The sequence below is a fragment of the Mustela erminea genome, chromosome 7, assembly GCF_009829155.1.
Source record: "Mustela erminea isolate mMusErm1 chromosome 7, mMusErm1.Pri, whole genome shotgun sequence".
NCBI lineage: Eukaryota > Metazoa > Chordata > Mammalia > Carnivora > Mustelidae > Mustela > Mustela erminea.
Genome location: NC_045620.1, coordinates 130,475,570 through 130,489,613, shown reverse-complemented (window position 1 = coordinate 130,489,613; position 14,044 = coordinate 130,475,570). Strand labels below are relative to the sequence as shown.

The window sequence follows — 14,044 nt, the reverse complement described above, 5'->3', positions numbered from 1 at the left end:
CACCTCCTCCAACCTGCCAACCTTGGCAACCAAGAACCAGCCCTGGCCCGCGGCATCCCAAAGAACTCCTCCATCCAGTGGGCGCCAGCCATTCCTTCAAAGGTCAGTGAGGTCTGAATCCCATCTCAAGGGAGCGGGCCTCCCCTCCAAGTCTGCTTCCTCCCTGGGGATGCTCCTTCAGCCCAAAGGTACTCCCTAGGGTTCTCTTTACCCCCTTATAGTAAATCTCACTAGAAAAATAAGGCTCCATATTAAAACTTTCCCTGTTCAAATTACTGGGTGGCTTCTAGCTCATGAGCGGACCCTGAATGATGTAGGCGAAGAAAAGTAACTGAGCTAGAGGAAAAGAAAGGGTTAGACAAAGTAGTTAACTGGTACTTAACTACCAGTAAAACCAGGCAGTTAACTCGTTTATCAGTGACTATCTGTTCCCCCATCTTCAGCACGAAGTCCAGCTGCAAGGCCAATACAACGAGATAAAAGAGAACTTCTCCACACTGAATAAAACACGCTTCAGCTATAGAAATGTCAGCAACATAAAATGCTCCAATATGAAGCCCCAGCATTCCCCCCACCTACAAAAAAAGCCATGCATTTGAATTATACCATGTTACCAAAACATTTAAACATACCAGGTAATTCTGGATCGAAGCGATGTTGACTGCAGACTTCCTCCACTGCCTCTGATAGACTAGATCCGTATCCAGGCCGTAGGTCTGGGCCAGACACAGGGCTTCCTCATACTCTTCACTTTCAATCTTGGAATAAGGAAATGGGAACAGGAAGGTTACATTACTGACTGGTCCACAGTGTCGCCATGATGAGGTCACGGATGAGGATAGTCCCCTCACCTCTGCAGCGTGTGACCCACTGATAACTAGTCTCATGAGCACTGGAGGTGGGGGGGGGGGGACCAGAAGCCCACCAACCTGCTGAGCGGCACACAGAGCACGTACTTCTCTCCACACTCAACAGAAAGCTGAGAGACAGCTGAAGTGCCCACACGTATAGAGTAAAACGACAGGAAAGGGCAGCCAGCAGCCTGACTCCTAGTCCAGGGCCCACCCAGGACACTGCAGGAACAACAGACATAACTGGAATGCTCAGTGTGGATTCAGTCTGCTTCCCAAGCAAACCCCTGACTGGAGAGCAAGCCTGCGCTTCTTCCCCCACCATCTGCAGTCGGAGCAGACAGCGGCACTTACCAAGGGTAAGGGTTAAAGTTAGGGTTAGGGTTAGGGTTAGACACCTGGCTAAGCCACAAGTGGACAGTCTAAGTGGATTCATCCTTCAATCACTGTTTTCATTTCGATTCCTCAGGCACCAAAGCCAACACTATTTTCAAAGCTCTACCCTACTGGTATTTCTAACACATCAATGTTAGGACAATCCCTCTTGGAATTTCTGTTTTAAAAAATTGGGTTTTTTTTTTTCAAAGAAAGAAAAACAATTAGGTTTTTCTCACTGAAATAAAATCTGGAGGCTTGTGAGAACTTTGATAGTGACAGCAGGTTCCCTCACCTTTCTCTGATAGAGCTCCTCTGGGGTCGTGGAGCGTAAACTCACGAGGCGGTAGTTTTTGGTGATAGTTCGCGGGCGTTTCCGCGGAGGTGCGAATCGCTCCATTTCGGTCACCAGATACAGGCCCTGTTTGATGTAGCCAAAGTAGCGCGCCTTGGCAGAAACTTCCTGATCAGAATCAGAATCCTCCTCCCCTTCATCTTCATCTCCAGCCCTGGTCTCCAAACGAGATCGTTTGGGGGCAAGTTTAATCTCACACTAAATTGAAAAAGGAGATGTGAAATCAGTAAATCAGTAGTGAGGAACTCAAGACAAGCTCTAGAGTCCACGAGAAAAATATTTTTAATTCTATTCCAGTTCCATGAGCCACATGGTGAAGACAAAGAACAGACTTCAGAGGAACCCAACAACAAACAGTATACCCATCAACAGTTCCAGAAATACCCATTGCATTATTGGCTCCAAATCTCCAAAACTAAACCCTGTTTTCATAATGGCTCATTAATATAATCTCCCAAATATAGGTCTGGCAATTATTTTAGGAAAATAAAAAGAATGCTAATTCCTTCACTTTTGACATTTTTGTACCTGCTGTAGAGAAACGGGATTTTTTCATCTATTTAGAAAACGAACATGAAGGTATTTATTTGCTTTACTGAGAATGGCTCTCCTGCCCTCCTTCCCTTTTTAAAAAAAATGTCTAACAGCTTCACAAACTTCTGAGTCTGAAAGCCTGACTGTTAAAGATAACTTTCATTCCCAGACTTAATAGAGCTGCCTTCAATTTTAAGCCATGGCTCTCTTTAAATAACATCTGTAGACTCAGTAACAAACTTTGAGGTAAAAAATACTTGTGAATCTGCACTGATGTGAAAACTATTAAAGGTCCTTAACCTTGAAAGGCTTAGAATAAGAATCTTTAATGACCAAAACATAACTTTAAATTAATAGCCTCTATTTTCCAGTCTTTTGACATGAGACAAACAAGTTTTCTTGACTAAAAAGAACCAGAATTTTTAAGTTCCCAAACTTCATGGAAAGAGTTTGTTAAAGACCATATTTAAATAGAAATACCTTTTACATTTTAAGATGTCTAATCTAAGAAAAAGGAGGAAAAAAAAAAAAACTATCATGCCAGTGAAGAAAAAATGCTTTACGAAGAACAAAATGACTCCATTTTCTTCAGTCTTCTACAATGCAAGGTTTTTAATCGAAACAATACATCTTTATTATACTGCACTCAATCTCTGATTCCAATCACAGATTTTTGTTTTTAAGGACAAGATAAGATAATGGGATTGCTAAAATTTAAAAATCAAATGGTTAGCCGTACTTCGATAAAGATAAATGGACAGCCATCACTAAAAAAAATTAAATTTACATTAAAATCAGGTGTTTCGATTTTTGGTGAAGTACATGCTTATTTTCCAACACACCAGCTTCTCTGAAAGGGAAAGCATTACCTCCAAACTTAAAAATCCTCCATCATGGGTAGCAGTGACTTGAGGTGATGGTTCGAACCACTCACAGGATTTTCCCAGTAAATTCTTCAAAGTTTTCACTGATGAAACAGTCAAAGCACCAGAGCAACGAGCCAGAGTCACTGCATTGGCTGCCCACCAATTTACATCTATCAGAGGGTAAAAGGACTCTTTATCTAATGGAGGGAAAAAAAAAATCGATACAAGTCCATCCGTTGACGTGGCTTAAATACAACACATTTAGTCCAAAGATCAATTTAAAAACTGTATTTGGGCCCTAAACATGTTAAGTAAGAAAAAATAAATTGTTAAGTCATCACTCAAATTTTTACAAAATGGTAATTTTTTCAATAAACATCTAAGTGCCAACAATTTACCAAAGTCCAAAATTCTAAGGATTCAAGAGTAAGTGTTCTTAGGTCTTTCCACTTAAAAAATGAAGAATGTAGGGATAATATCAGCATTTTCAACAGAGTAAGCTGAAAGTTTGGTACAAAGTATACATATCATTAGGTATATCAAAGTATACATATCATAAGATTGATACAAAGTATATATATCATCAGGTTTAAAAAAGGTTTTAGAAAATGTTCATATATCCTTTTTCAGACAAGCAATATGAGAGAATTATACTCAATAAAAATTTAAGAAAGACATATAACAGTTTTCAAAGCTGATTTCCTCTTAAACTTGGGAAGGAGCTCAGAATCACCACCTCAAAAATATGCCATTTTGACATAAATATTTTAAGAAATTTGAGAAACCCAAAGTCCTTTTTCTTTGTCTTGTCACTTCTCTTAATAATTTTATTGTTCCTTTGCCAATATTCTCTATAAATAAGACCAATCTCCAAAGAACCCTTGGAGTTAACTCATTTCTGGGTATTCCCACGTGTAAGCTCAAGGTACACGCTAGAAACATCTGTTTGTTTTTCTCCTGTTAACCTGTCTTGTGTCAATCTAATTTTAGGGCCTCAGCCAGAGAACCTTGGAGAGTAAAAAGAAAAAGATTTTTTTTTGTCCCCTACATATATCGTCCAAAGAGTACTTCTACTATACAACTGTAGTCTCTTAAGGTTTTAATTATCATACTTCATACAACTCACCTTTGATTTTTTTCCTCTTCTCAACAGAGAGTCTCCAATCAGGATTAAGGTCATCATAACCTGGCTAAATATGAAAAATATGCATAAGACTTCTTGAGTCAACAATGTAAGAAAATCAAGAGAACATCAAGAACTGTGGATTTTCTGAAGTAACAAAATATGGAAATGATGCTTTCCTTCGATCTCTTAATTATACCTAGCTGAAATCTATTCCTCTCGATAATCTTGTTCTTACACTTCAAATGAGCACATGCAACTACTGTGACTCAATTTAATGAAGAAAATAGCATGCACAAGAACAGTAAGATAGCAAGTATGCAATTAATACAAATGAGAGCAAGATACGTGAACAGTTCGCACTCTCTCTCTCTCTCTCTCTCTCACACACACACACACACACACACACACACACACACACTTACATTTTGGGAGGAGAACAACTCTGCTGTTGTAAATAATGTCAGCCTGGATGCAAGTCCTACTCCCACAACTTGTAAGATGAGCAAACTCTTCAGGCCTCAGGCTCCCCAGCTCTGAGACAGGACTCTGCAACCCCCCGTTACCTGCTGTTCTGACTACCCAGGACTAGAAATTTACTAAGTAAAAAAATATAGCCATGCAATCTTCAAACCTGATCTATTCATATTCTAATTTCATGGAACATAATAGTGTGCCCACCTTCTAGAATCTCAAATATCATAAAACAATTGAGACTAAGACACTGCCGGACATCCTCTTGGCTCATTCATTACTACATTTTCAGAATTTTAACAGTATGGGGAAAGGCCAGCAAAAATCATTTGTGTATTTATCTAAAATCGTAAGCCTAAAAAAAAATTGTTATATTTCATCAAAATATGCTTTTTCATCTAATGTAACAGAACAAGCATATATGTCTTATTAACAGTTTCTCAGTGGCTAACCCTTTAGAGCATGAAAATTAATACTTCCTTCCATGGCCTAAGAGAACTTCCTGATCTCCACTATGATAAATCACTCAGAGCAGCCCAAGAACAGAAGACATAATTCTTTAAACTTTACCCAAAAAGTTACCATAAAAGACAATAAATAGATTGTCCTGGTTTACTTTATCAAAAAAAAAAAAAAAAAGATAATTAGCTTTCCAAGACTTAGAATACCAGAAGGTATATATTAGTGAAAATAACCAACTAACTGAACTTATTTGATCGTTCATAGTGCACTTCAGTCATTTTCAGTCCCCCTGAAACCAATATGGCTCCATGCAGATGGCTTCAATAACAGGTGTGTCTTGTGCTTTCAATTTCTAACCAGAAGGTGAGATTTGTTCTTCTGCATCCACAGCTTTGTCAGTCGTCCTCATATTCCCAGACCCATCATGGTGCTCACGTGTCAGAATAGCTAAATGCTGAATTAGGGAATGGATTAATCTCTTAAATCCCTACACTCCAATTAGAATGCCTAAGGTATAGGAAAATGAGTTGACATAGTACTAGTATTCCTACACCCTCTAAGAAGTGTGGTTTCTTTTGCTCCTTAGTCAAAGCAGACGGTGCCCTCACACTGTGAGAGGGGGAAAAGAAACCAGATATCGTAGGCCCCACAACTCAAGCAGGCAGAGAGCTAAGAAACAGATAAAATTTACTACAACCCAAATTCAAATTTGGTAACTACCCAAAAAGAGGTACGGATAAAAGCACCAAGGGTATCAAAGGAAGAAGAGACCATTTTGCATACAGGCTTGAGAGAGAGGGAGGGGGTTAAAGAGGCACAAAGAAAGTGCTACACTTGGTGCTCTAAGACTGGATAAAATCTGGACACGGAACATGGGTGGAGGAAGACATTCTAGTCAGAGAATATAACATTAACAAAAGTACAAAAAAGGTTAAAAAACGACTAAATTTATTCAGGAAAAAGAAAGTAGGTCAGGGGGCGCCTGGGTGGCTCAGTGGGTTGAGCCTCTGCCTTCGGCTCAGGTCATGGTCTCGGGGTCCTGAGATCGAGCCCCGCATCGGGCTCTCTGCTCGGCAGGGAGCCTGCTTCCCTTCCTTTCCTTCCTTTCCTTCCCTTCCCTTCCTTCCCTTCCCTTCCTCTCTCTCTCTGCCTGCCTCTCTGTCTACTGTGATCTCTGTCTGTCAAATAAATAAATAAAATCTTTAAAAAAAAAAAAGAAAGAAAGAAAGTAGGTCAGAAGGCGCCTGGGTGGCTCTGTCGGTTGAGCATTTGGCTATTGGTATGTTCACCATGATGTCACTTCCTTTCAGGTTCCAACACTTCCATCTACCCAAAATAAAACCACGAACCCAGCAGACAGTTAGTTCCCACTCCATCTCCCCTCAGCCACTCCCAGTATGCTTTCTGCCTCAGATGGATTTACCTGTTCTGGATGTTTCATATAAATGAATTCATAGACCATGTAACCTCTTGTGTCTGGCTTCCTTAAAGTCATGTAACATTCTCAAGGTACAGCCACATTATAACATGTATCAGTACTTCACTCATTTTTATGGCTGAATACTATTAATATTCTGTCATAGGTGTTAACCACAATTGATTTCTCCAGCCTTCCATTAATGGACATTTGGGTTTTTTCCACTTGTGGCTATTGTGAACAGTACTGCTCAAATACCTATATCAATGTATTTGTTTGAGCACCTGTTTTAAATTCTTCTGGATATATACCTAACTAACTACATGCTATCACCTTTGCAGTACACCTAGAATTCACTCTAGATATGTGAACTAAATGTTAACCTCACAGTAGGTGTGAGTCTGATGAAATTATCTGCACAGTTTATTTAAGAAAGAAGCTCAAGCAAAATTCCAAACTTCACTCTGCTTCAGGCTATGAAAGCCTGAATGAAAGAAAATTTAAGAAAGCAAAGAAAAATACTAATTTGAAGGGATAGATAAACCTTAGGTTCACTAAAACATTATTTGTAATAGCCAAGATAGGGAAGCCACCCAGTGTCCATTGATAAAGGAGATAAAAAAGAGGCGGTATATACATACAACGGAGTATTACTCAGCCATTCGAAAGAGTGAGATTTTGCCATTTGCGTGGCAGCATGCACGGACCTTGAGGATATTATGCTACGTGGAGTCAGTCAGACAAAGAAAGACAAATACTATACGGTTTCATTTATATATGGGATCTAAATCACAAAACAAAGGAAGAAAATATAAACTGACTCATAAGTACAGAAACCAAATAGGTAATTGTGGGAGTGGGGAGAGATGGGCAAAAGTAGGTAAAGGGGATTAAGAGGTACCTCACCGCCCCCCAAAAAAGCTGATGTTCCCACTGCTTCCCCCAGACTTAGACTTAGCAACCTTCGTCCCTAAGAACTCTGTCAGTGAGGGGACCCGTGATCTGGCCGTGCTTTAGGACATCTGATGAACACTCCGTAGGCTAGTGCTTTGAAAGCAGAGTCACCAAGAACCCAGGACTTCCATGAAAGCACGCCAGGGGTACTCACAGCTGGGACCATGTTGACATATGTGCAGAAGTAACCTTCATGTCACTCTGCTTAGTAGGACGTGCCACACCAGGGGTACTCACAGCTGGGACCATGTTGACATATGTGGAGAAGTAACCTTCATGTCACTCTGCTTAGTAGGACGTGCCACCCCGTGTCTGAAAACAGCCCGAGGTGCCGCCACTTCCGGTACAGCAGCAGCCTAGAGGAGAATGTCCTAAGAGTGCACTTACAGATTTTGTACAGAAAGGCCCTCATGGCTACAGCAACATTTTCTTTAGATTTAGGAATTTTATTTGCTGATTCGTTTTAACGGCTGGAAGCGACACATAACGAAGGACCTGCCTCCAGGAGCATAAAATCAACCTGTCAAATGTTTTTGTTTTTTGTTTTTTTCATTCCACAAACTCTTATTAGTACTTAATATGCCAAGCTCTATGTTAGACCCCATGGAAGAAATGTATATTCTGCGTCTATCCTCCAGAAGCTCACAGTTGAATGAAGCTGTGAAAACAGCTGTGGCTTAAATCAGATTAATCACACTAACTGTCATCTTCCCACTTACTCTTCATGGACTGATCCATTTAACAAAGTTGCTCAATACCGACTAGTGTGTCAAAGAGCAAATAAAATTGTAGGAGATGTGAAACTTATCTGTTCCATTTCATCTAAGAAATACAAATAGAAAAATAATAAAACTTCAGACAAAAATTAAGGTCAAAAATGAGATGGAAATATATAAACATAACATATGGGAAATGTTTGAAATGAAAATCACTTTGGCAATTTTACTATATTCCAGACATGAACAAAACTTAATACTCACAGATTTCTTGCCAGATGGATTTTCATATTGACAATGAAAGCTGAAGTATTTAATCAACTCAAAACTGGAAAGAAGTAAATCAGAATAGGCACTTCCACAACTATCCTTAATCATTAGATTTTAAAAAGAAAATACTCAATCACACAAGGCATATTATGAAAAACTAATAAAGTGACAAATTACACGAAGCCAGCCCCACATGAGCTGCATTCACAGTTTGGTAGAAGAGGCCAAGGTTGTAGAGGCAATATAACTCTAGTTTCTTCTCTGGCCATGTTTTAGCCAAAATGAGAAGATGACTACACACTCTATATTACCATGTAATCAATGTCAAACTCATCGGCTCGGCTATTCATTTCCTAGAAGAGCCACGTGGAGAGGCAGAGCCCTGTCCTACCTGGCTGACCCAAGGTCCCTTGACTATTGCTGGACTGAGAAAGAAGCACTTGTGGAAGTTTCTCAGCCAGTGATGAGTACACAAAATGACCCCAATATATCTGGTAAATGACTTATTTATAGTTTCACGTTTCCGGGGTCTCAGCACAAATTAATGACCCAACTCCGGTGATGTCATTCACATAACCTGCAAGGACTCTCTCTCTTGTTTCCCATTAATATCATCGCTAGTGTCTAACTGGCCCAGATGAAAATCGGCACCTCTCAACATAAGGGCTACAGAAGATCTTCTGAAAGAAAGTCTTAACCTATGAGGGCAGAGAACCCCAGTCCAACTGGAATCTTGATTCTAACGTGCAGTGATACAAGTTTACTTCCTTTAGCACCAGTTCCATCCATTAAAATACGAAAACGCTTATCACTTAACTAGGACTGTAGTGAAGCAACTGAAATAGGTGACAGTCGCTCGGGGTGGGCAGCCAAGCCTCACTATACAAACACTACTTACTCCCAAAGGTCCTTCCCCCACCCTGACTCTACCAACTGGATTGCGTGTCCTTCCTCTGAGCTTATCTTCTCATAATATTAACATATTCCTTTATTGATTTGTTTATAATTTCCCTTGCAAGACTGTGAACACCTTAAGGGCAAGCACTGGGACTCAATGCATTTTCTACTCTGAAACTTGGTAAGGAGTAACTAGTTGAACTCTATTATTTTATGATGATTAATATGAATATAGTTAAGAGCTCGCTCTTTACAGAACTGCTACACATAAGCTTTAAAACACTTACCATAGTACACTAGATTTCAATGACTCCCTTCATATAGCAATATCCAAATCCAAAACAGCCAATCCAAGGGGACGAACTCCCAGGATACAGTTGAAGGACTCAAGCAAAGTAGAAGAAAGAGTTACCACCCTCACAATCTCCCAGCACATCCTAAGTACTGTATATATCTCTTGTGAACCTAAGGGTTTACCAGTAAGAAACTACATCAATTATTTACTCTAGCTCTTGGTGGTACACCCCAACTAGGGCTCAAGAGTTCAACACATTGGAGAAGACTGAAGAAATCTGTGTTATATTCACTGAGAAAAATGATTTATCTCTATTCTTTTAAAGATCAAATAAATAAAGCCTAATAAAAAACCTAATAAATGTGTTTTTTCCACCTTTTTAAAAATGTATTTACTTCCCCACAGTGTCATGGAAAGAGCATGTACATCAGAGTCAGAGAGAGATGAAACCAAATCTCAACTCTACTGCTTACTTGCTAAGTAACCCTGGGACAAAATAAGTGCTCAATAAATAATAATTGAGGTTATTATTACAGCAAATTTTGCAACAGCTATAAGAATACTGTCTATATAAATTGCAATCTTATTGAGCTACATAAGCCTGAAATGAGTGTATCATAAGAAACCAGAGTGCTCTTTCTGTGAAAATGATGACGCCTCATAGGAGTTTATCACGGAATAAAGGTTCAGAAAGAATAGGAGAAAGGATCGGACAACAGCAGGGAGCAGCGAGAGGAAAGTTCAGGGAGCAGGTGTGAAGGAGCCTAACGACCAGATGAGAAAAGACGACAGGTAAAAAATCAGTCTGCATTTTGACCACAATCTTAGAATTTTAAAGAAAAGATTAGATGAAATTCAGTTTTTCTATGCTTTCAATTTTGGACAAAATTCCTTTTCAGACTAAAATGAGCAGGGATCTTGGAGCACAAAATCTATTCTATTCAGCGACAGTCTTTCCATGTGCTGAGCTACAGCAAGAAAACAGAGGGGTTGGCAGCCACCAGCCCAGGATGGGACGAAATGTGGAATGAGGTCGTGTGCTTAGCGCCAGTAGAAATAGCAATAAAGGTAGGATTAGGTTCAGGAATTCTCACTAAGCCACTGTTCCCTCAGCAAAGGAATCTACCACCTGCAAAATGTCCATGGTAATGGCAACCGGATCCCTGGTTTTCAGTTTTGTGAGCCCTTAAACCTGTTTTTTTCTCTAGTTTTCTTAGGCATTCAAGGGAATTTATAGCAACCCAATCTGAAAAGACAGATCTATCACCCTAAACATTGGTCAGGTTGTATTTACAGATATAACTAGCTTGAAAACCAAACTGCATCAAGAGATGGTCTCTGCAGAATGTTTGGGGGTGCTAAACCAGAGCTAGAAGGGGCAAGATGGAAGCTCACTGCAGGACAACAGAATGACCCCTCCACAGCAATTCCTGACACATCGCCCTTCTAAACTCTCAAGGCAGAGTTCAAAAGAGTCTCCCTGGGACACAGAAGACCAGCTTCTGGCACGAACTCATCTCTTCCCACCATAAACCTCTTTCTCCCTTCTTTCCTCTCTTTCTTTTTCACTCTCGCACTCTCTCGCTCGTTTAATTGCTTATCTGAGTGTGGTGGGAGGGAGCTGAGGGAGAGGGAGAAAGAGTCACAGGCAGACTCCAACTGGCAGAGCCAGATTTGGGGTTCGATCTCATGACCCTGAGATCATGACCTGAGTCGAAATCAAGACTTGGAAGCGTAACTGACTGTGCCGTCCACACGCTCCTCTCGTCACATTTTCTGGTGGCATTTTCCAAACTACTGAGATATTTACATTTAGTTATTCAAGATTTTTAAACAATTTTAACTCTTTTGACAGAATCATTATAAAAATCTAATGAATAACATTAATGAACTAGAGTAATTAATTATACTGATATTGATTGGCAACTAATGTTAAAATGACGTCGAACCAGTTAAAAAGCTGAATATATGCCAATAAGGACTATAAGGACTATAATAAATACACTTTGTCCTTTCAGGTAAAGAGCGATATCCAGAATTTCAGTAAACGAAAGAGCGTATTAGTGAATTTTGTCTAGACAGACTTTGCACTACACACATAGGCCATTCTGAATACTAACAAAATGAAATACTAAGTGTGCCTTGAACTTCACCAGTATTTCTATTAAGTGAATGAAATAATTCAAGAAAATAAGTAAATTCAAAAAAAAAAAATCACCCAAATGTAAAATTTCACACATATAATAGAACAGGGTATTCCCAAATGACAAATTTGTCACCATACATCAATGACCATAACAAACACACGATACTTTTTGGATCAATAATCCAGTGTGTGTAGCTGTATCTGTTACACAAATGGTTTTAGAGTTGATCCACTCTACTTCTAGGAGGAAGATCTAAATCAAGCTAGCTATTTATTCTGCAGAGAGAGAAAGAATGTTCCTTGTATTGAGCTGCTGCGGTTGAAGACTGAGGAGCGCCTCTTCTGTTTAGGACAAATCTAGATCCAGTTAGAGAATGCTGTAGACGTGTGGAGACCAAATTTAATTCAAAGTGAGTGGGAACTAGAGGGAAAAAAATCTCCCCAAACTTGTGTATAAAAACAAAAAAGCTGAAGAAGAGTGAAAACAAATATAAGTCTATGAAAAGTATAAGAAAATGTAGAGACAAGTTTCTCTTTCCCTCTGCTATTCTGGGAATAACAAAACACTCTTTGCTTTTGAAAATTCTTTTAATAGCTCAGTTTAACGGATGAAATGACATTAAAAAGAACTCTGAAAAAAGACATCAATCCATTCAGACCATTTGGGGCATAGGCTCCAATCCTGGAATCATGAAAACAGCCACCGAAGCTGGTGACAAGATATTCTTACAGAAAAGGGGTATGGGGAAGTATAACCCTTAAGTGCTGAAATGCTAAACAGTCATCAGATGGGTAAAAGATCTAGAACATAAGTTGCATCTAACTGGGAAAGATTTTTCTTTAAAGCTTCACTCTAACACAATACATAGCATTTATGGGCAGTCCTTATTCGCCCATCAGGATTTTAGATTATAACATATTGAATCTGTTGTGAAATAACTGAACGTGTTCATTCTTTAAATCTGTCATGGGCGCCTGGGTGGCTCAGTTGGTTAAGCAACTGCCTTCGGCTCAGGTCATGGTCCCAGAGCCCTGAGATCGAGTCCCACATCGGGCTCCCAGCTCCATGGGGAGTCTGCTTCTCCCTCTGACCTCCCTCTCATGCTCTCTCTCTCACTCTGTCTCTCTCTCTCTCTCTCAAAATAAACAAATAAAAAATATTAAAAAAAAAATCTGTCATTTCAAGACATTAAAAAATTAACAGACTCTGTCTTCACTATTTACCTTTTGAGTGAAGAGCCAAGCCTTAAGCCTTACATAAGCCCAATATTACAGGAGCATTGCAACATGTGGGAAGAATTGGAACCCTTTTAGAATACTGACCCTCTGAAGCCTTCATATTAGTTGACTGTTGCTAAAAAATTAGTATCTCCATTCTGTATTTTTATAATGAGAAAAAGAGAAAAAAAGGAGAGGTTGGTGGGCAGATTACACTCCATTTATAAAGTGTATTTCACTACAAATTAAAGTCCGTGCTTTACGCACAGCCGTGACTCTATTCTTAATTTATCCTACTATATTGGTAATATTCTATATAACTAAAGCTTTGGCATGATGAGAATAAATAATAGCTATGTGCTACAGTAAAATGTCAACCAAATGAAATTACCACTGTCAGTACTCACCCTTAAGCGAGAATCATTCTTAGAATAATAATAATCAGGAGACATACCTGCTCACTTTGATTCCATTCCCCCTGCTGCTTCAGAGCCGGGACGGCCCAGATGCTTAGCTTCCCTGAGAAGTGAATGGCCGCAAGGAGGGTCCCGTCCGGAGAAAGGCTCAGCTTAAAGATCCCATCCTGTACAGTGATTATAGGACATTGATGTCAGATCAAGGAACTGGTAGCTGAACAAAAGTAACCTCCAGAATTTAGTAACACTCTCCAGGGGGTGCCATGTCATAAATGATCTCTCATAATTAAGGGTTTGAACAACTTCATAACACTATAATGTGCTCCAGCATAAAGAAACTCCTTCAGGAGTTTTTCTGTGATCTCTTTTACAATGTTGTATTTACATAGAGCTGAAAGCCCAAATATGTGCGCATTATACAAATACTCTCTTATATCACACATCAGTTACCATGAGTTCTCATGAACTTTTTAACGGGTTGATATCGGCCCGATTGTGAGTTTCCTGAATTGGGGGTCCACATTTTCACAAGATTCTGTATGCACACAATGTCTGGAATATTCTGTCGCAGAGACGCACAAATTCATGCTGTGTGGACAAAAGGAAAGGGAAAGGAGGAAGAGAGAGTTGGCAGAAAAGAGGGTCCGATGGTGATGGGAACAGAAGGAAAGGGGG

The 14,044-nt window shown here is 39.6% G+C and overlaps 1 protein-coding gene across 3 annotated transcripts in view; it reads right to left on the bottom strand.

Moving 5' to 3' along the window:
• The window catches only part of NBAS (NBAS subunit of NRZ tethering complex), a 327,228-nt gene that overhangs the window by 242,670 nt on the left and 70,514 nt on the right, over positions 1–14,044 (bottom strand). For 2 of the 3 annotated variants that reach the window (XM_032353267.1, XM_032353268.1), the window contains exons 12-16: positions 13,408–13,536; positions 4,108–4,171; positions 2,985–3,178; positions 1,522–1,779; positions 633–758 (exon numbers count right to left, since the gene is read on the bottom strand). In XM_032353267.1, the coding sequence (XP_032209158.1) occupies positions 633–758; positions 1,522–1,779; positions 2,985–3,178; positions 4,108–4,171; positions 13,408–13,536 (771 nt within the window). Of the gene's footprint in view, positions 1–632; positions 759–1,521; positions 1,780–2,984; positions 3,179–4,107; positions 4,172–9,581; positions 10,165–13,407; positions 13,537–14,044 lie in introns of those variants that run through there. The other variant, XM_032353269.1, reaches the window with a different exon arrangement.